Source organism: Prionailurus viverrinus, chromosome B2 (genome assembly GCF_022837055.1).
Source record: "Prionailurus viverrinus isolate Anna chromosome B2, UM_Priviv_1.0, whole genome shotgun sequence".
Lineage (NCBI taxonomy): Eukaryota > Metazoa > Chordata > Mammalia > Carnivora > Felidae > Prionailurus > Prionailurus viverrinus.
The window spans coordinates 136,572,032-136,595,118 of NC_062565.1; the positions used below are offsets into that span (position 1 = coordinate 136,572,032).

At 46.2% G+C, this 23,087-nt stretch overlaps 1 protein-coding gene across 1 annotated transcript in view; it reads left to right on the forward strand.

Annotated features, from left to right (window-relative positions):
- MTHFD1L (methylenetetrahydrofolate dehydrogenase (NADP+ dependent) 1 like) overlaps window positions 1–23,087 on the forward strand; it is a 186,251-nt gene that overhangs the window by 157,347 nt on the left and 5,817 nt on the right. The window contains exon 27 of the mRNA XM_047858248.1: window positions 21,273–21,393. Coding sequence (XP_047714204.1) covers window positions 21,273–21,362 — 90 coding nt within the window. The 3' untranslated portion in view covers window positions 21,363–21,393. The remainder of the gene's footprint in view (window positions 1–21,272; window positions 21,394–23,087) is intronic.

Consider the following 23,087-nt stretch of genomic DNA (forward strand, 5'->3'; position numbering starts at 1 on the left):
GTTTCCATTCGCTAATCCCGGGAGACTCTGTCAATACTCTGAGTATACAGCCCAAGTTATTTCTTTCAAAAGTTAACTCGAAATTTCTTAAGCTTCTTGGGAATTGCATAAATTTTTTAACTTAAAAATCATTTACTTACAACGTTAAGACAGTGAAACTGGACAGAACAGGAACGCTACAACTTCAAGGACGGTCTTCCGTAGGCCAGAAAAGTAACCACTTTCCCCACACTTAGCATTGTCAACAGTGATACATTCATGGTTTGGACCATCAGTATCCTTAAGAATGACATCAATACTTGTCCACAGCCTTATTTCTTTTGAACTCGGCTCGGTTTCTTTGAAGCAGCGATCATGGTATCCAGCTTTGATTCCTTTCCTGTGGACCTGTGCCAGTGTGCCTGATTTCATTAAATTTTTGGAAAGGACTAAAACTATGGTATCGTCTTATTGCAGGTTTTGCATCAATCATAATTTGGGATGGTCTTGGTGAAAGACGAGGAATTCAGACGGGGATGCCGGGAAAGGCGGGGCTGGTGGCGGGGGCTGGTGGCGGGGGGTTGGGGGGGGGTATGGGGTACATTGAGTACTAACTTCATATTTTAAGTTCAGCCACCTCTGCCCTTTGATATTTTCACTGTGGCTTCCTTCCAAAATGACTGCAGTCATAAGGTCCAAACCCAGGTACATGGAGATCACACTGGTTGGTCTTACTTAGGTCCTTTTCTTTTGAACCCCCCACGGGGCTCCCCTGGCCCTCCAGGTTGTACAGCCAGGAGGAGTATATGGTAGGGTGAAGAACGGCCGAGTTGCTCTCTGGCTGGCATGATAGGCCAGAGGACTTTTAGATGTTGGCCATTCGTGGCAAACGTTAAATACAAAACCCATACAGTAGATTCTGCCTTCCTCTGGGCTTTTGCCCTTTACTACTCCTCACCCTTGATCAAATCCACCATTATATTGTTTTCCTGTTGCAGTCCCTTACCCTGGATTTGTAACTTGGATTTCTCCTTTAGGAAAGTGCCCTTTCCATTGTTAGCTGAACCACTGCCCTGTACCAACTGCCCTTCTTCCAGCAGGTCCCACTGTTTCCTGAGTAAGCCCCATGTGTCCTTGGTTCTATTTAACTGCCTGCCCAGGGATCACTTCCCTCCTAAGGTCCCTCTGGTGACCCTCCTCGTCTCAGAGCCAGTCAAGGCCTTTGGGGCCACTTGCCAGACTACCCTACATGACAAAGGGCCAGATCTGAAAGGACCGTTGCAAATACTCAATCATTCCAACTGCCATTTCAGACTTCTGAGATCATAGATCCCTCAGCAAGTCCCACTGACACCTGAACGTGCCACAGAAGCTTTGTCTTCTATTTCGGTACCTAGAAGAACACCACCTCTCAAACATTAAGTGCCCCACTTGCACTGACAGGACCTGGTTCTGTTGATTCTTAGCAAGAGCGTCATTCTTTCAGCCCTTGAATGACGTATGGACAGATAGACTCACCACCTCTGGCCCAAGTGGACCAGAAAGTCATACCCTTGGGTACAAGAAGATGTCACATCTCCAAGAACTGAGGTGCTTTCCCAATTATAATCAGATTCCAAGTAAAACTTTTATCTAGAAGCCCCAAATTAGGTTTTATGAGTTAGAATCTATGAATTCGTATTCTTCAAACTTTAACTGTATGAAATACAATCTATGAAGTCGTTTCTAAGAGAAAAGAATACTCTAGGGGTGCCTGGGTGGCTCAGTCGGTTGAGGGTCCTACTTTGGCTCAGGTCATGATCTCGCGGTCTGTGAGCTCGAGCCCCGCGTCAGGCTCTGTGCTGACAGCTCGGAGCCTGGAGCCTGTTTCAGATTCTGTGTCTCCCTCTCTCTGACCCTCCCCCATGCATGCTCTGTCTCTCTCTCTCTCTCTCTCTCTCTCTCTCTGTCAAAAATAAACATTAAAAAAAATTTTTTTTAAAGAAGAAAGAACACTATAAATTAGCATACTACCATTTATATTTAAATCTCTCTTAACCTGAGAATGATTCTCCCCTAGCAGTTCCCCAAAACATGGAGAATATACCAGGTCAATGCCCTTTTGAAAAATAGGTTTATTGTTATTCCAGTTATCAGGATTCCATTACTATCACCAGCCTCTCTCATTCAGTTGATACGTGCACTTCGCTAGTTACAAAATGTTTTTGGTGTCGTTGGGGAAGGTTGTAGAATACCCACATTCTTCTCAAGTCCTCTTTTAAAATGGAGCCCAACAAATATTGTCAAGGGCCAGATGGTAAGGACTTCAGACCGCACAGCCTCTGTCCTAAGTATTCAACCCTGCTATAGTGCAGAAGCAGCCATAGGCCATATATAAACAAATGAGTGGTGCTGTATTCCAATAAAACTTTATTTACAAAAATAGGTGGCCTGCTAGATTTGGCATGTGGGCCATTGTTTTTCAACCTGTGATTTATAAGAAAAGAGGTCCATGCAATTTTATGTTTAGGTAATAAATGTATAAAACTGTCTCCGGACCTCCTAACCTCTTTCCCATTGGGAACTGTTTTCACTTTCCCAATGTCCCCCAAGTCCTGGTGAGAATGAAATGCAAAGGACCTGAGGCAGAGAGCCAGTCCTTGCCCTTTCCCCCACGGAATTCCCCACTGACTACAGGGAAGGGAAACAGCTGTTCTGGAAGCCAGCAACTCCCCCCACCCCCACCCACCCACCAGTCCCAGTGAATTTAGAGAAATCAGAACCCTGCTTCACTCACTTGCCTCAACTCTTAAACATAACCACAAATGAAACAAATGTTTGCATTTGCAGTCTTGCCTCATCCGCCACTAGATGTAAGTGCTTGAAATTAAATTTTCACGTAAGCACCAGATTTACTCTTCGCCTACAGAAAATTACATTACAATAGGCGTGATGGTTGGGGCGGGGATAGAAGGAGGAGGAAGGCGGAGTAGGATTATCGTGGAAATGGGACAGCAAAGCTGGGAGACAGGTGGTGCCAATCAAACCGGTGGAAAGTGCATCTACATTGACAATTTGTTACTTATATAGAAGTATATGAAAAATTCAGATTCTATTGGCTTGGTTTCTGTGGGAAAATAGCTAATGGGCTGATGGTATCACTGTACTTCAACAGGCTAGAGAATTTCTCAGAGGCTTGTCGGATGCCTGAGCCACATATTTATTTGCGAATGTCCCATCGTGAGAAGCTCTCATTCACCAAGGTCACCGAGAGGGTGGCTGACAGGCACCCTGAACTTCAAATGGCTCTTGCTGCTTTGTCGGTAGCAGAGCAACGTGCAAGGAGCTGACTTAGCAAAAACAGAAAAGTTCAAAGGAAACCGACTTGTTCTGAATGAGAAAAGGAGATAACTAGGAAGTAACTAGAGAATCCTGTTTTTTTTTTTCATATTGGTTTTCAGTTTATAAGCTGAAACATAAATGTGTGTTGCTTTATTCCTGTTTTTATAATTTTCTTTTTAAAAAGTACATGTATTAATCTACATTATAAGTATAAGATTTCTCATGCTCCCTTCTAAAGATTGCCAACGTTTTACACACACACATACACACACACACACACACACACACACACACACACACAAGTTCCTATATGTATTTCACATGTTCATCAGTGGGTGGAATTTTGACTCTGGGTTTAAGAAAGTGAATTTAGTTTTTAGCCCCTGTATTGTACCGTTGGACCTTTCATTTTATTCTTGGGCTACGTATTTTCTGTCACTATGCGTAAAAACACCATGTTTCCAATAACCTTACCTTGTAGGTAGGGTGAGTGGCATAATGGTAACCTTGAAAACCTCCATCAGCCTATAAATTTCATATTCACATTTATAACATAATAGCTCATCCAGCGACATAGAACATTCTTAAAAGTAAATTGCATTCTAGTGAAGATAGAATAAGAGGGACCAGATTTACCCTCCCATTTGAAACAAGTAAAAAACTAGACAAAGTATTTGAGAAGATAACACGCAAGGCTTCAGATACCAGGCAGCAAAAGATATCGATCCCTGAGAAATGGGAAACTAACAAGGTGAGGCCTACAAGTGGCCTCCACTGCTGCCCGGAGGAAAGGTTCCATGGTGCTGTGAAACCACAGCAAACCCAGAAGAGTTCAGCTGTCCGCCTGAGTTGAAGGCATGGGGTCCCGGGAAAGCAAGGCATCTAGAGCTTGCAGAGCAGATACTAGAGAAGAAGGGGCGGTACAGAGCGAAAGAGAGAGCTCCGAAGGGCCACAGAGGGGCCTCCTTGGGTTTTCAAGCGATCGGTGCATGTGTGTAGAGAAGCTACCTGAAGGCAGAGAAAGGATCACCCAAAAGAATTGGAGGGACCAGTGCGTGGCTCCCACAGAGGGCCAGGAAGAGGCACCAGCCTCATAATCAGGGGACACTGGTTAGAATAGTAAGAAAGATCTTGCCTCAGGAAGGGAAAACTTCATCCTAGACTAGATACAGTTCCAGTCCTACCCAACAACACTATAAAACAAAATCCTAGAGGATCAAATTGTTTCTAAGCAACTAAATGTATCCCAGAACAGAGTACCAAAATACAAAAAATATCCAGTCCCCAGGAAGATGAAATATCTGACATCCAGTCCAAAATTACCAGGCACACAGGCAAGCAGGAAAATATAACCTGTAATGAGAAAAGTCCATCAAAATTAACCTTTAAATGACACAGATAATAGAATTAGTAGACAGGGACATTAAAACAGTTATTACGGGGGGCGCCTGGGTGGCGCAGTCGGTTAAGCGTCCGACTTCAGCCAGGTCACGATCTCGCGGTCTGTAAGTTCGAGCCCCGCGTCAGGCTCTGGGCTGATGGCTCAGAGCCTGGAGCCTGTTTCCGATTCTGTGTCTCCCTCTCTCTCTGCCCCTCCCCCGTTCATGCTCTGTCTCTCTCTGTCCCAAAAATAAATAAACGTTGAAAAAAAAAAAAATTAAAACAGTTATTATGGTAGTCTATATGTTCAAGAGAGCAATGGAAAGACTTACTTGTCAAGTGGAGACAGAAGACATAAAAATGACAAATCAAACTTCTAGGGATGAAAATTGTAAATATGTTTGAGATGAAAAAATAACTCATTGGATATTACAGAAGAAAAGATTAGTTAACTTGAAGATATAACAATACAGGCTATCTAAAATGAAACAGAAAAGGCTTAAAAAATGAAAAGAGCATCATTAAGAAGTAATGGGCAGAGGCACCTGTGTGGCTCAGTCGGTTAAGTGTCCAACTTCAGCTCAGGTCATGATCTCACGGTTCATGGGTTCGAGCCCTGCATCAGGCTCTGTGCTGACAACTCAGAGCCTGGAGCCTGCTTCAGATTCTGTGTCTCCCTCTCTCTCTCTCTGCCCTTCCCCTGCTCACTGTCTCGTTCTCTTTTTCTCTCTCTGTCTTTCTCAAAAATAAATATTAAAAAACATTTTTTAAAGAAATAATGGGGAAAATCTTCCTAATTGGACAGAAGCTATAAACCCACAGATTTGAGATGTTAAGCAAATCCCAAGTACAAGAAGCATGAAGAAAATTACATCAAGGCACATCTTTTTTTTTTTTTTTTTTAATGTTTACTTATTTTATTTTTGAGAGAGAGAGAGAGAGAGGACCCAAAGCAGGCTCTGCACTGTCAGCATAGAGCCTGACTCAGGGCTCAAACTCACAAACTGTGAGATCATGGCCTGAACTGAAGTCAGATGCTTAACCCACTGAGCCACCCAGGCGCTTCTCAAGGTGCATCTTAATCAAATTCCTTAAATGGATGAAGGGGTCGAAAGGTGCAAATTTCCATATGGTAATAAGTCACTGGATGTAATGTACAACATGGTGACTAATTAATACTGTATTGCATATTTAAGAGTTGCTCAGAGAGTAGATCTTAAAAGTTCTCATCACAAAGAAAAAAAAATATTTTGTAACTCTGTGTGGTGAGAGATGTTTAACTAGACTTAGTGTGGTGATCATTTCTCAATATATACAAATTCAAACCGTTCTGCTGTATGCCTGAAACTAATATAATGTGATATATCAGTTATCCCTCAATAAAGCATATTTTCAATGTAAAAAAAAATTGCTTACAGCCAATGATAAAAAGAAATCATAAAAAATAAGCAGAGGATACAAGACACATTATGTACCGAGGAACAGAGATAAATCGGCAGCCGGTTTCTCATCAGAAACCACGCAGACCAGAAGACAGAGGGGCGACGTCTTTAAAGTACTGAAAGCAAACTCTCAACCTAGGTTTCTTTACCCAGTTCAAATGCCTTTCAAATACTACAGTGAAATAAGGGCCTTTATTAGACAAGTAAAAGCTGAAGGAATTGAGCATCAGCCAACCTGAAGGGTAAGAGATATTAAAAGAAATCCTTCTGGCAGAATGAAAATTATACCCGACAGAAACCTGGATTTACTCAAAGCACAGAACGCCGCCAGAAATAGTAACCACATGGGTAAACGTAAAGACTTCTGTTCTTAGCATTTAAGTCTCTTTGAAAGATAAATGACTGTGTAAAGCAAAAATAATAGAAACGTGGAGTTTTTTAAATACATAGAAGCGGAACATACGAGAACAATATCGCAAGGTCTGTACGTGACGTGGCGTAACATCCCTCGATGGTAGATTCTGAAAAACTAAATGTGTGCACATGAGCACTGAGGAAGCCGCTAAAATGATACAGCAAAGAGTTGTAGTTCCTCAACCAACCAAGAAAGAAAATGAAATCATTAAAAATACTCAGTCCAGGCGCGGGCATGTAAACATTAGGACAAAAGGGGAGGTGCGTGGGTGGCTCAGTCGGTTAAGCATCCGACTCTTGATTCTGGCTCAGGTCGTGAGCTCACAGTGATGACACTGAGCCCCACATCAGGCTCTGTGATGACGGCACAGCCCTTGCTGTCATTACAGAACCTGTCTGAGCTTCTCTCTCTCTCTCTCTCTCTCTCTCTCTGCCCCTCGTTCACTCACACGTGCGCACATACACTCTCTCTCAAAATAATTTTGTTACTCTCTCTCAAAAAAAAAAAAAAAAAAAAACCCAGTCCAAAGAAGGCAGAAAAACAGGACACAAGAAACAAAGAACAGATAGACAAAGAGAAAAAGAATAGCAAGATACTAGATTTAAATCCGACTGTATCAATAATCACATTAAATATAAATGGTCTAAATGATAGTGTCAGACTGACCAGAAATGCAAGTCTCAAATACATAACAAGAAACCCACTTTAAATATAAAGACATATCTAGTTTAAAAGAAAAAGGCTGGATGGGGCGCCTGGGTGGCGCAGTCGGTTAAGCGTCCGACTTCAGGCAGGTCACGATCTCGCGGCCCGGGTTAAGCGTCCGACTTCAGGCAGGTCACGATCTCGCGGCCCGGGAGTTCGAGCCCCGCGTCGGGCTCTGGGCTGATGGCTCGGAGCCTGGAGCCTGGTTCCGATTCTGTGTCTCCCTCTCTCTCTGCCCCTCCCCCGTTCATGCTCTGTCTCTCTCTGTCTCAAAAATAAATAAAACGTTGAAAAAAAATTAAAAAAAGAAAAAGAAAAAGGCTGGAAAAATACCAATACTAATCAAAAGAAAACTACAGGGGTACCAAAACAGAACTCGCACAAAGAATATCACCAAGGATGATAAGAGTTGTTTCATAACTGTAAAGGGGCCATTTCATTAATAGGGCATAATAATCCTATGTGTTCATGTATCTAATAACAAAGCTTCAACATACGTGGAGCAAAGCTGTAAGGGAAAACAGACAAAGCCACAAATGCAGAGATTTTAAAACCCCTCAGAACAATTAAACAGAAAATTAATAAGGATGTAGAAGACTTGGACAATACTACAGTCCAACTTGACCCAACCGACATTAATAGGACACTCTAACAACAGAATACACATTCTTTTCAAACATTTACACAATATTTGCCAAGATAGACCATATTCCGGGCCACAAGGTAAATCTCAATAAATTCTAACGGATTCAAATCATACTAAATAGGTTCTCTAACTACAATGAAATTAAATTAGAAATCAACACTGAAAGGCATCTAGGAAAAAAAACAAATATTTCTAAACTTAATAGGCCACAGAGAGGGAGAGAACATTTGCACATCATCTATCTGATAAAGACTTGTATCCAGAATATAGAAAGAACTCTCAAAACCCTATAATGAGAAATCAAACAGTGAATAAAAGATTTGAACGTACACTTTGCCCAGGAAAATATATGGGTAATAAGCACATGAAAATTAGGGAAACGCACATTAAAGCCGCAGGGAGATACCACTACATAGCTATTAGAATATCTAGGATTAAAAAAAACTGACCGTACCGGATGTTGGTGAGGATATGGGACAACTGGAGGTCTCATGCAACTGGAAAGAATGCACGATAGCACATGACCCCTTTAGAAAATAAGTTGGTAGCGCACCTGGGTGGCTCAGTCAGTTAAGCATCTGACTTTGGCTCAGGTCATGATCTCACGGTTTGTGAGTTCGAGCCCCGCGTCGGGCTGTGCTGACAGCTCAGAGCCTGCAGCCTGCTTTGGACTCTGTCTCCTTCTCTCTCTTCCCCTCCCCTGCTTGTACTCTGTCTCTCAAAAATAAATAAATGTAAAAAAAAAAATTTTTTTTTAAACCATTTAGAAAATAAGTTGGTAATTGAATTAAACGTGTCTACCCTATGGCAAAAAAAAAAAAAAAAAAATCCTTTCCTAATTATTTACTCAAGAGAAGTGAAACATAAAAGCCCCTATAAAGATCTGTATATAAATGTTTATAGAAGCTTGTTTTGCAATCGCACACCATAACCTTGACCCTTGAACGTGTGTAGGTTCATCGTATGCCAAGCTACTAAATAATGCAGTTTTTAACATAAAGTTGCAGCAAATGGAAAAACAAGAGAGAAAGTGTTTAAAAGAGGAAGATCCCTGTATTGATTTTCTATTTTCCTAGCTGTAACACATCCCCACAGATTGAGCAGCTTAAAACGGTGCACATTTGTATGTCACAGTTGGCGCGGATCAGGAGTCCAGGCACAGCTTAGCTAAGTGTCCTTCAGGCCACAGTCCCAGCTTTCGCTGGGACCGTGGTTCTCATATGACCCTAGGGTTCTTCTTCATCTGAGTTCCTTGCATTTGTGGGACTGAGAGCCCAGCTTTTTGTTGGCCATCTGCTGAAGGCTACATGTGGTTTTTGTGGCCTTCTTAGCCCGTTCCTAACATGGTACTTATTGAAAGCTGGCAGGGGGGCACGACTGAGCCCCACCCCCTTACCTTTGCCGTATTCTCTTGGTTAAGGGCAAGTCACAGGTCTCAACTCTCAAGGAGAAGCAGTTATTGGAAGCCGCCACAGGGTGTACCTACCACAATGTGGGTACGGCGAATGGAAACTGAGACGGTAGAAAGTACCAGAAGGGAATCCCCAGGGTCACGGCAAAGAGAGATCCCACCAGACGCTGGCCTGCAGGCTGAAGGGCACCCTCAAGCGAGGGAGGCTCCCCTCACACTTGGCCCCAGGAAGGCTGACCTGGAGGCCTGTCCCTGGGAATTGGTTGAATGATAAGCACGCAGCCAGCTGAGCTCATGAAGACTCAGGGCAGTTACTGGCGCCGGGAGAAGCGGGAGCTGTGGCCGGACGCAAGTGTGTTCAGAATCCGGATGACGGCCTCACTCCGAGTAACGTTTATAGTCCAATAAATCCTGATCTACCCAAAGGTAATGATAGTTGTACGTTTGAGGGATGGAAAGAGGAGGGGAGGGGAGCATGAGTGGTGGGATGTGAAAGATTAAAGCCTCATCTTCGGTATTAAGGAAGCCAATCTATAGTAACTGAAGTTGGCCAATCCAGAGCAGTGGGGAGTCGGTAGAGGCTTCGCGTAGGTAGAGGCTTCGCGTAGGAATGCAGCGGGCGGGCAGCGGCAGAGGGGGGCCTGTCATTTCTTACAGTATGCCTTGAGGAACAGTGTGACCTTTCGAGCCACGTACGTGATATTCTTTGATCAAAATTAAACTTAAGAGAATCTGTCAGCTCGCTCTCTCGGTGTTTCTCCTTATTTTGAACATATCCTGTGTGTTTGTGAGAAACGGAAGGGGGAGGGGCACGATTTGTGAATGATGTAGGGTCAATGGCCCACAGTTTTGTATTTCTTCCCACCGCATCAGAGGAAGCAGGTCTGGGCGGCCGCTGTGCCCCCCAAGTGTCAGAGGCACTGGAGGTGGGGGGGGGGGGGGGGGGGAGACGGGTGAAGAAGGTGGAGAGAAATCCAGGAGGGGTGGCTGGGTTGGCAAAGCCCAGGCGCCCCGGCTGCCCCCGCACGCAGTCCTGTAATTATTGTCCGGCCCCGCGATGAGGCAAAAATGTTCAGTTTAGGGAAGCCTTTGCAAGTAGCGCAGTTAGGACTCTTTCAGTCCAGGAACTGGGGAAAGTTACAGAAGAAAAACGCGTCCTGTTGCTGTCGAGGAAAGCGTGTAGAGGCAAGGAACCACCCGCACGGGGACCACAACGAAGTACCGCAGACTGAGGGGTTTGAACAACAGGAGGTATTTCCTCGAGGTTCTGGAGGCCAGAAGTCCACGACCAAGGCATCCGAAGGGTTGGTTTCTCCCGAGGCCCCTCCTCTGGCTTTCAGGCAGCCTTGTCCTCACAGGGCCTTCCCTATGTGTGCATGGTCTCTGGTGTCTCTTCCTCTTCTTACCAGGACACCAGTCCTGTTGGGTCAGGGCCCCACCCTTAGGACCTCACTTAATCGAAGCCCTGTCTCCAGCTCGTCTCGTTGGAGCCTAGGGCTTTCCCACAGGAGCGAGGGATGGGGCTCAGTTCTGTCCATCACCTGCCTTACGTAGACCCAGCCTGCGGTCCTGAGTGTTCCGGTCCTGAGTGTTCCGCCGGCTTCTGCTCTAAATCACCTTAAAACAACAAAAAATGTTGCAGAGCAAAGTAGACCTCTAGGATTTACAAGTCAAATTAGGTGGCAGGGTAGTGCTGAATTCTTCCCTGAATCAGTTTCCTCCCCAAGACTTGGCCAACCAAGTCTTGGTCGGTCAGGGAGTGTTAACGCTCGGTCGGGGAGCGTTAGAGGCGGCAGCTCCCATGCCTCCCCTCCTCCCGGCAGGCTCCCCGGACCACCCCTCTGCCTCGGTCCCAAGAGAAGCATAAAGGGGACATCAAAGAAATGGATACACTCTCCCTCTGCCTTGTGTTTTCCTGCTGCAGCAGCTTTTTATCCTTCATGCAGGGGGTCGGCGGGGCTGGGCAGGGCGAAGACAAAAAGGAAATACTAAATGCTGGGGCAGCCCGGGCCCTCCCCCACGCCTGCCTTCCTCCTTCCTGTTGTCCCCTGCATCTTCTCTCTGCTTTCAGTGCCTTACAGAATAATGATTCAATTGCCATTAGGACCTTGGGATAAAACCCATGCCCAGAACACCCCCCCTCGATGTGCAGATGAGCTTCTCAGAAACGAGAATTTGATTACTTAATATCAGGTTCCCAAACGGTGAAGCATTATTAAATTGGTTTGTTGTGCCAGAGCTGATGTTGTCTCTCAACTGGCAGATGACTGAATGTGCCTCCACCCTCCCAGCCTCTTCTCTGCCCTGCACAGAGACAGGGGCCTTCATTTCCGACCGACTCGGCTCAGGGTAGGGGCACAGCGGCTTTCGGGCCATCGTCACACTCCTGGAGGCTTCTCCTTTAAAATAAGATTTGTCCTCAAGCAGAGGGGAGCCCCTGTTTGCTTGAGTATCTTAGGTCTAGTTGGGGATAGCTTCAGATTTGATTACCATAAGTAAAAAGGCCAGGAAGTATGGCTTTTAAGATTGTTTGTAAGGCCAGAAAAGTTAGGGGAACATCTCACGAAACTACTGAACATTTTTGTCTTATCAAAGAAATCCGTAATTCGTCAGAAATAGGAATTGTTTTCAAACTTCCTTTTTTTGTGTCTCGCATACATAAGTTACACTCACTTCAGGAGATAATGAGGGTTGTATTTTCTGTAATAAAGTGACAATAGCCTCTATTGTGTATTCACCACTAGACTAGGGTCCTTTCTTTATTTCATTTGAGTTTTGAAATAGGCCCTATCCCGCAGATAGTTTGATACTCAGACTGCATTTCCAGAATAAGAACCAAGGGCTTGGGGAAGTAACTTACCCAGGAACGCCCGCCCCGCACACCCGTCGTTCATGGTGGAGCCCTTCCCACCACACCTCGGCCTTGATTGGGTTACTGCTACTCGCAAGACTTTGATTACCCCCAAGTGCCTCTGCACTGAGGACCCCCTTCCTAATGGGCCCCAGGGAAGGGCACACCACAGCCTGGAGCCCACTGCTGCACCTGTAAGTGGGAAGAAGAGAGCCTCTTAGGGGCGCCTGGATGGCTCAGTCGGTTAAGTGTCCAATTCTTGATTTCGTCTCAGGTCATGATTTCACCATTTGTGAGATCGAGCCCCAGGTAGGGTTCAGAGTTGACAGGAAAGAGCCTACTTGGGATTCTCTCTCCCTCCATCTGTCTGTCTGTCTGTCTCTCTCTCTAAAAATAAATAAAATAGAACTTTAATTTAAAAAAAAAAAAAAGCCTCTTCCACCTCACCTGTCTCATCAGGCTCAGATATGGCCTTTGTGGTGGAATGAGGAAAGGCAGGAATGTCCAGAGCTGTCTCATGGAAATGTGAACAGGATGCAAACAATTTAATACCTCTCTCTGGAGGTGTGGCCTTTGTGTATCATTTTTGGCAAGGAATAAAAACAAAGCCTGTACGTGGCAGAGAAGCCAACTCATTGATCCACAGTGGCATCGAGGGGCGCCTGGGTGGCTCCATCGGTCGAGCATCCGACTGCGGCTCAGGTCATGATCTCATGGTTCCTGAGGTCGAGCCCCACATCGGGCTCAATGCTGTCAGCCTGTCAGCGTGGAGCCCGCTTTGGATTCTCTGTCCCTCTCTCTCTGCCCCTCCCCCCGACGATGCTTGCGCTCACCCAAAAATAATTTTTTTTTTTCAAAAGGGTAAAAAACAGCAGCATTGATTTCAAATTGTCTATCTCAGATTTTGGCAACCCGCTGAAATGAATTATCAGAGCAAGTTCCAAACATAGTTATGGGATGTTTTCCCTGAATTTTTTAGGTAAAAATTGATGTGGCTCTTCGGTTATTTCAGTGGATAATGGTATTTACACTTTCAGAGGGGACTCAATAATCCACGTCTCACAGCTGATCGTTAAAAAGCTGCAAACCTATTATTTTTAAGAAAAAACTCTGGGTGTTATTGTTTGTGTATCATTTTGGAAATTTTTTCGGCAGTCATCAGGTATGATTTACTCACTGCTAAGTGCTGTGACTAGATGTTTAAGATGTCATTTGGAAGGCTCCTACCCCCAGCGTAAGCTGTGTCACATGTCCTTAAATAAACGTTACACGGTTTAAAAGGAATCCAGGCTGAAGTTGTAAAGTAACTGAGTTTACTTGACAAATTCATGTAAATTTAGTTACCCGAATGCCGTGGCTGAGACATCGGTAGCTGGCATGGGACGCAGCGGTTTCTACCATGAAAAGGGTTCACAACATTGCTTTCTGCGGCTCCGGTCCGGGTGAGATCCTCCTCCCCCGCTGCGGCCCAAGTGCACATGTTGCCACTGAAGGGCCGTGAACTCAACGCCATGATCGAGTAAGGAAAGCGTGGGGCTCCGCGGTCAGGGCCGGGACTCACTGCATTTGAATTCCAGCTCCACCAGCTCTGAGCTGTGTGATCTGGGGCACATCATGATGCATTTCCATGTCTCATTTTCCCAGTGTGCAAGATGGGGATAATGGCGGTAGCCCGTCCCCGCAGGGCTGTAGGAAGTAAATGAGCTACATGCAGTGCCTGGAAAGTGCTTAGCATAGTACTGCGCTGGGTGTCATGGGGTATGCGCCTTTGGTCCAGAGCTGCCCACACAGAGCAGGAAGCCTGAGGATGAAGCCAACACCCAGAGGACAACAGAGAGAAACCATTGGGCTGTAGGACCCAGCCCGGCCTTCAGTGTGCCACCTCCGAGCTTCCGGGCACGGGAACTGGAAGGATATTGTCTTACTGAGCCAGCCAGCGCGAGGGCAGGGAGGGCGCTCCTGGTGACCACAGCCGAAGGGGTGACTAGGGCGTTGGGGTGACTGGTGGCTCAGTCGGTTAAGCTTCCAACTCTCGGTTTCAGCTCAGGTCATGATCTCCTGGGCCATGAGATCGAGCCCCATATCAGGCTCTCCGCTGAGTGTAGAGCCTGTTTGGGATTCTCTCTCCCTTTCTCTCTGCCTAAATAAATAAACCTAAAAAAAAAAAAAAAAGAAGAAGAAGAGAGAGAAAGACGGAGAGGAAGGAAGGGAGGGAGGGAGGAAACTAAGTGATACTGTCCTCACAATCAGAACAAATAAAGGAAAAGAATTATGGGGTGCCGGGAGACTTCTCAACATCTTTCCATTCAAAACTGTTAGTCCTTTGTAACATTTGAAATCTTTAGCTTACGCTCAAAGCACTGCAAACAAGTTGCAGAATTTCTTCTTTCCTTCGTGTATGTCTGGTCAGACCCTCCTGCTTCACATTTATCTTTGTTTTTTTCTTTTTTTTTCTTTTTTTTTTTTTTTTTCAACGTTTATTTATTTTTGGGACAGAGAGAGACAGAGCATGAACGGGGGAGGGTTAGAGAGAGGGAGACACAGAATCGGAAACAGGCTCCAGGCTCCGAGCCATCAGCCCAGAGCCCGACGCGGGGCTCGAACTCCCGGACCGCGAGATCGTGACCTGGCTGAAGTCGGACGCTTAACCGACTGCGCCACCCAGGAGCCCCATATCTTTGTTTTTTTCTAAATAAACTCCCCCAATCTCTCCTTTTCCAAAGAGCAGCCCCAGAAGAGTTCTCACACAGAATGTGTGAGGACACTCTTCTTGCCTCACGCACTCCAGAGAGTATTCCCTTGTGTAAAAACTACCCCAGTTTGAAGCATTAATCTCCCTGAAAATCAGATTTCAGGATTATACATGTAGAATTACCCAATTTATGTACAAAAGGATATACATTATACAGCTACGTCGCTTAAATAGGAAGAGAAACTCACCCCGGAGTTGGCACAGGACATTATTTACAGGGCTCCCCTCTGGGAGGCGGATGAGGAGAGGACTTTGCCTGTTACGCCTAGCGGTTTTCACTTTTTTGTGTTAAAAACATTTTTTTAAGTAGATTTTTAAAAATCTGGGAAGACAGGGACTAGCTTCCTCGCACTGGAAGAAAATTCGAGTCTTCCCTTACAAAGGGTGAGAAAAATAACAGTGCTTGCCCATTCTTTCATTCAAGGCCCCTGACCTAAATCAGAGTAATCTGAGCCGTGTAACGCTGGGCACAGTGTGCCATTGCAACGTGGTAGTGTTTATAGTAATTGAACGTGGCTTATGTCTTAATAAGTCGTAAGTTAAGCATTTATGACATACGTTCTTTTTACATAAAAATCATAGAAGGAAAAAGATTTTGTGTTTTAACTACAGAGTGGAGTGACTTGGTCCAAATATCCCAGTGGTCTGCTCTATTGGTCTGTCCCTCTTAAAGTGGGGACCAGGTCCTGGTCACCGTGGCGTCCCCAACGGGGAATGCTCCGCAAAGGTTCCCGAGGTGAATGACACCTCACCGTGTCCCTTCACGTGGGAACAGGACCCCAGAGGCCACCAGGAGAGATAAGTGCACTCTAACAGGACATATCTCCACACTCTCAGAGTGTCCCTAGCTAATAAACAGATATTTTGGAATGGGGTCACAAGCTGTGCAGGTGATTATTACCTAACTGCCCAGAAAAAAATCCCGGGACATCTCTCTCCTCTAAGTGAGGCCAATGGAAACCCCGGTGTAGCAGCCTTACCTGTTTTCATCGTAATGATTTTTCATCTCCCTCTCTTTCAGTCACTGGGCATTATATGTGGCCACCTTTCCTCACGCATTATCCTCCAGTAGCTTTTTTCACATCCAAAGAAGGGAAGAAACAGAAAAAGCCCGATCCTCAAGAAGGCTTCTTTTTGGTTGTTTCCGAATTCTCTTAATTATCCTCCATTTTTACTCCTCTATTCTAAAAAGTATTTGTTGGGGCGCCTACGTAGCTCAGTGGGTTAAGCATCCACCTCTTGATTTCAGCTCAGGGTCGTGAGTTCAAGCCCCGCGATGGGCGCCACGTTGGGTGTGGAGCCTACTTTAAAAAGACAAAAAATTAAAAGTATTTATTGAGGCGTTATATGGCCAGGGACTGTATTTCCACTTGATCTTAGCCAAAGACTGAGAGGCAAAGGACAGTAAAGTTACCACTCAGAAAATACTTTGGCTTAATAAAGAATTTACATTTTTGAGTTATTATTTCATAAGAAAGAAAATCAAATGTGTTCGGTGATCTCTTGGAGAGAAGAAGTGTGTAGAAAGGATTCTACCTCAGGTCACAAACTACAAGAACAAACAGATGCAAGTAAAAATGTTTATTTTTGTTTCCAAACCAAAATAAAACTGGATAATTTATTTAGTATGAAAAAGTAGATTTAAGAAGCCAGAAAAATTTCCCCAACACAACAAAATTAACTACAACGACATTTTGGTGAAGTAGAAATTACGATTCTATCACTTTACAAAATAGAATTCTTAATAATTTTTCTGCTCATGCCGAGAATATTTTTTTACTTACGAGGACTACTTTTAAGTAGTTGAAGATTATCTCTTTAACTAGGTTTAATGTATGTTTATAAAGACTATTCATAGAACTCACCATTTCCCCAAAATAAGCTTCACCCGAAATCAGTATAGATTTTGAAGATTCGTTGCCGTTAAAATTAGGGTCATGAAGGGCAAAAGCCCATGTTTTTCAGCCTTTGCAAAAGAATCCATTAATGCAGCGTGACAAGTAAGTACAATTTAGTGGCTCCCTCGTTGTTTTAAGCAAGGGGCCTTCTTAGAGGACACACAAATAAAGTCAACACAGATCACCTCCGACCCCAGGCGTCGGGCCAGAGGTCAACTCCCAAGGGCTGTCCAAATTCTTTCTTTCCCATAGCGCAGTAGTGACCCTTGTCTGGGGGCCACAGTCCTTTGATAACAAAGTTTTTTTATTGGGAGAGAATTTTATGTGAATGTTTTAGGTCTTGTTAACATAATTCCATATTGTGTCTGCTCAGCAGGAGAACTTTAGGGATGGCTCTTTGTCCACAGGGCAGGGAGTCCCTTGGCTCTTCAGACCCTACGTGCTTTCTTGTCCTCTGGTCCCAAATAAGTAGCCCTGATTCTTGGAAGTGACGATTGCATAATTGGAAAGGAGCATGGGAGGCTTCTGATTGAACTTAGTTCCCCCCCATTTGAGAGAAATAGGCTGAAAATGAAGGAAACAGATTCACACTTCCCAGCATTTAATATTTTGGCAACTTTTAGTTCCCGGTTTTGTTCTGAAAGAATCAGAATTCACCGCAGCCAGGAGACCAGCTCCAGGAACCACAGAAATCACACTCGGCCTTTGTCAGCCTTGGCGGTGTGGCATCTGCTGAAAAAAACTTAATGATGGGGGCGCCTGGGTGGCTCAGTTGGTTAAGCATAAGGCTCGATTTCTGCTCAGGTCATGATCTCACGGTTCATGAGATCGAGCCCCACATGGTCAGGCTCTGAGCTGACCTGCTTGGGATTCTCTCTCTCTCTCTCTCTCTCTCTCTCTCTCTCTGCCCCTCCCCCACTCACACACATGCTTTCTGTCTCAAAATATATAAGCATTAAAAAAATAATTTCAGGGGCGCCTGGGTGGCTCAGTCGGTTGAGCGTCCGACTTCAGCTCGGGTCACGATCTCACAGTCTGTGAGTTCGAGCCCCGCGTCGGGCTCTGTGCTGACAGCTCGGAGCCCGGGGCCTGTTTCAGATTCTGTGTCTCTCTCTCTGCCCCTCCTCCGTTCATGCTCTGTCTCTCTCTGTCTCAAAAATAAACATTAAAAAAAATTTTTTTTTCAACGTTTATTTATTTTTAGGACAGAGAGAGACAAAGCATGAACGGGGGAGGGGCAGAGAGAGAGAGGGAGACACAGAATCGGAAACAGGCTCCAGGCTCTGAGCCATCAGCCCAGAGCCCGACGCGGGGCTCGAACTCTAATTTCAAAAAGTTGATCATGAGGGGGCTCAGTCGGTTGAGCAGCTGATTTGGCTCAGGTCATGATCTCATGGTCCGTGAGTTTGGGCCCCACATCAGGCTCACTGCTGTCAGCCTGTCAAGGGAGCCCACTTCGGATCCTCTGTCCCCCTCTCTCTGCCCCTTCCCTGCTTACGCTGTCCCCAGAATAAATAAATGTTTAAAAAGAAAAAAAGCTCACTTTTCTAAAAAAAAAAAAAGTAAATGACGACAAGTTGAATTTTCATGTCAGTAAAAAGAGCATGAAGAGGCAGCCGTTGTGTTATTGTGTCACCGTCTGCACACAAAGCTGACACTTTGGCTTTGGCCACGAGGGCCCAGCTACACAGGCGTCTTCCTGGGTTTCTCACCTCGTGTGGATTTTGGCCTGCCTCAGACTGAACTCTGCCCTGCGATGAATAGTGTTGCGGCCCCAGACGCAACAAAGTCTGGGTAACGTTCTTACTGCCAAATGTGCCTTCCATCTACAGAGTTAATTTAAGGGACGGGGCAGCATCGCTGTGGCTGAATATGATGATTCATTTTCTTTTAAGGTTTATTTATTTTTGAGAGAGAGAGACAGACCGCCAGCGGAGGAGGGGCAGAGAGAGAGGGAGGCACAGAATCCGAAGCAGGCTCCAGGCTCCGAGCTGTCAGCACTGAGCCCAACGCGGGGCTCGAACCCACGAACCGGGAGATCGTGACTTGAGCCGAAGTCAGATGCTCGACCTCTGAGCCACCCAGGCGCCCTTGATCATTCATTTCTTAACCTATAAAATACGCTGGTCCCTTTTTCCAAATCCATGCCGCCACACACATTCTAAAGGCATCTGAAAATGCCCGTGGCATAGTGTGGGTAGGCAGGAAGACCTCCGTAGAGCACCGGCGTGAGCTGGCCACAGGCAGCTGGAAAAAAACAGGAACAGTTGCCACCAGTGGCCTTTGTGCTTGGTGTCCCGGTGCTACAACAGGAAGCATGGATTTCTTTCCGGGCTTCCTCAGATATGCACAGCCACTGTGATAACCAGAGAAAAATGTTACTGCTCTGCTAGGAGCAGAACGTTTGCAAGGATAAGTAGGCATCCACAGAAGTAAAGGTTTAAAATTCAGGAAGTCCCCACCTCCAAGCTGGGTGCCGGAACTTTATTTGTAGTTAATTGTTTGAAACCCAGAGCACGTTTTCTCAAAGCCATGTTACAAACGGTAGCAATATTCCAGGAAGGCTCGGAAGCCTTTTTTTTTTTTTTTTTTTTTTCAGTAGAGCGCAACCAGGGGAGGGGTAGAGAGAGGCGGACAGAGGATCCGAAGCGGGTTCTGCCCTGACAGGCTGACAGCAGCGAGCCCAACGTGGGGCTCGAACTCACCCACAAACTGTGAGATCATAACCTGAGCCAAAATCAGACACTCAACAGACTAAGCCACCCGGGTGCCCCCTCAGAAGCCTTCTTAGCCCATGATATGCCTAAAGTACAATCCTGCACAATTGGCAAGACAGGAGCTAGCCACCAGACATCGCCGTGTTGATGCGTCCGGCCACACAGAGAGCAGGTCCGGTGGCCCTCTCACCACACTCTCAGGGAGCAGGTGGTTAGTGAGGCCCGTGGGGGCACGGATGTCCTCCCCGCCTGCTGCTCCAGAGGAGGGTGAAGTAGCATGGCCAGGGGTGAATCAGACTTTCCCGTCCCCTTCCTCCTCACCTCTTCTACCTCGGAGCTCCCTCCCCAGTGCTGAAGGAGGAGGCCTCCTCGGCCACATTGTCTAAGCCGGCCGCCTTCGCAAAGGGTAACGTGCACACGAATCACCTGGGAGTTGGTGACGTTGCAGATTCCGATTCAGCAGGCCCGAGCTGGGTTGAGATTTGAGACGTCAAACAAGTTCCCGGTGATGCCCACACTGCTGGGCCACGGACCCCAGTATGAGCCGCAGGAGTCGGCCAGCATCGTGGGCAGGGGTCGGGGGTGGGGGGCAGGGGGTGGCGGAGGGGGACACCCTGAGTCGTTGCAGAAGGTATGAGGCAAGTGAGAGAGCTGAGCTCTGTCGCAGGTGGGAAGAAGTGGGCGAACCCTGGACGCAGTCCTGGCCGTGTCACACGTCATCTCACTGGAATGTTCTCTGGCCAGAGCAGGCAGGAGCTTTGCAAGACACAGCCCTTAGTCCTCAGAAGAGTGAAGCCAAGTGGGGTCCCGGTGTCTTTGCTCCAAACGATCGCGTGCAACATTGGTTTCTGAGCATCCTTTTTATGAAAAGTACAGTAATAAAGTCCGGCAGGAAATACGGCGATCATTAAGGAGCAGATCATCCCGGAGCCTCACCATCTAAGTCCTTGACCGTGTTTTAGTGCGTGAGTCGCCAGCAATCACAGCACTTTCCTCCGGGATACCAAGGGTTTCCGGTGCAAGTGGACTCAGACGCACTCTGATAGACTGATCTGGACACACCGCAGCAAAGCAGCAAGGAGCACGGGCCTGGTTCCAATCCTGTCCCCACCACTACCTTGCTTGTCCTTGTCCATGTCCTTGAGCACATGGCTTGTGCCTGAATGTCCCCTGTCCCATCAATAAATTGAGGCTGGGGGGCGCCTGGGTGGCGCAGTCGGTTAAGCGTCCGACTTCAGCTAGGTCACGATCTCGCGGTCCGTGAGTTCAAGCCCCGCATCAGGCTCTGGGCTGACGGCTCGGAGCCTGGAGCCTGTTTCCGATTCTGTGTCTCCCTCTCTCTCTGCCCCTCCCCCGTTCATGCTCTGTCTCTCTCTGTCCCAAAAATAAATAAGCGTTGAAAAAAAAAATTTTTTTTTTTTTAAAATAAATTGAGGCTGAAATTAGTACCTCCCTCTAAGGGTGGTGGGGGACTTAATTAAAGATGTGATTTGAGAATCTTGGAGCTACGATGTGCCGTGGAGCCGTGGGGGGAGGTAAGTGGTCCCCACGTTCAGGAAGTTGACATCTGCCTTTTCTATTTCATTTCCTAAACCAAGAATGAAATAGCAGATGGCGAATTTAAAGAGATACAGGTGACCTAATACAGGAGGCTGAATTGAATTATGTAGTTAATTTATGTCATTAGATGTACACTGTTCAGAGTGATCGTTTTGCGGCATTTGCTAACATACAATATTCCGTTTTCTCCTCTAGATGAGCACCATGCCAGGACTGCCGACCCGGCCCTGCTTCTACGATATAGATCTTGATACAGAAACAGAGCAAGTTAAAGGCTTGTTCTAAATGAACCAGACTTCCACAGGACCCAGTGCAGGTAGGCTCCTGGGCTTCCTCCCGTGTCTTTCTTTCTTTCTTGCCCCAAATATGTTTTAGTTTTATTTTGTCTTGTTTTTCTAATATTTACTACAAAACATGGGCTGATAAGTAATTTCCTGACTTGTTACTATGAATTCCTACTGAATAAGAGCCCGTGACTTGGGTCACTCCTCGATGTGGATATGCAGTGAGATGGGCTCCAGTCCAGTAAAAGTCAAATCATGTCGCTTCTGAATATAGATTGGTTGAAGGCATCTCTTGCCATTAAAAAAAAGGAACGCTGTGAACTCATTATTCTGTCTCCAGAATTAAAACTTAATACAGTGTCGGGGCGCCTGGGTGGCTCAGTCGGTTGAGCGTCCAACTTCGGCTCAGGTCATGATCTGGCAGTTCGTGAGTTCGAGCCCCGCATCGGGCTCTCTGCTGACAGTTTGGAGCCTGCAGCCTGCTTCAGATTCTGTGTCTCCTTCTCTCTGCCCCTTCCCTGCTCATCCTATGTCTCTCTCTGTCTCTCAAAAATGAACAAAATTTAAAAAAAAAAAAAAAAAGCGAATGTAGTGTCCCTCCCTGTCCATGTGGATTCATTCTAAGACACACAAACCCTCACCGCCCCTCAGCGTATGCCTAAAACCACAGATAGCACTAAATACTTGCGTGTGCTATGTTTCTTCCTATACGTACACGCGCATGATGAAGTGTAATTTACAAATTAGGCACAGTGAGAGATTAACAATAATAAGTACCAGTAAAGTAGGACAATTATAACAAGATGCTGTCATCAGAGTTCTATGAATGTGGTCTTTCTCTCTCCCGCTCTCTAAATACCTTATTGTACTGCACTCCCCCCCCCCTTCATGTGCTGATGGGAGATGATAAAATGGCTACACGATGAGATGAAGGGGGTGACGTAGACATCGTGACATAGCTTTAGGCTGCTGTTGACCTTCTGACACCGTGCCGGGAGGATCATCTGCTCCCAGACCACATTGACTGTGGACAGCTAGACCCATGGAAAGCGAAACCGCAGATGAGGGGGACTACTGTGTCTTTAGGCATTTTATAACTCTACCTTCCTACCACATACCTCTTGTGCGGAGTCAGAATTACGTGATAGACGGATCTGGGGGCATTCGTTCCCTGCGGCTGCCATAACAGTATCACAACCGGACGGCTCAAAACAACAAATGTTTGTTCTCTCAGTTTCAGAGGCTAGAAATCCAAAGTCAAGGTGTCAGCCAAGTCGTGTCCCCTCTGCGACTCTGGTAGAATCCTTCCTGGCCTCTTCCTGGCTTGTGGTGGTGCCAGTCGTCCTGAATGTTTCCCAGCAGGACCCACATCGTTTCAATCTCTGCCTCCATGGCTGTAGCATTCTCTGTGTGTCTCTGTCTTTGTATGGGGGTGTCCTTTATAGGGACACCAGTCACATTGAATCAGGGCGCACCCTCCAGACCCTATCTTAAAGTGACTACCTCTGCAAAGACCTTATTTCCAAGTAGGGTCACTGTCTTCGGTCCTGGGGGTCAGGACTTCAGCATATCTTTTTGGGGACAGTTCAACGCATAACACTCGACTGTGACACAACAGATGGATTGGGCTCTTGTACCACTGGAAAGGTACATGAAGATGAGACCAGTCTGACGCAGAGGGCCCTGTGCGTCATAGGAAGGACAGGGCAGCAGAAAGGAGACCCTC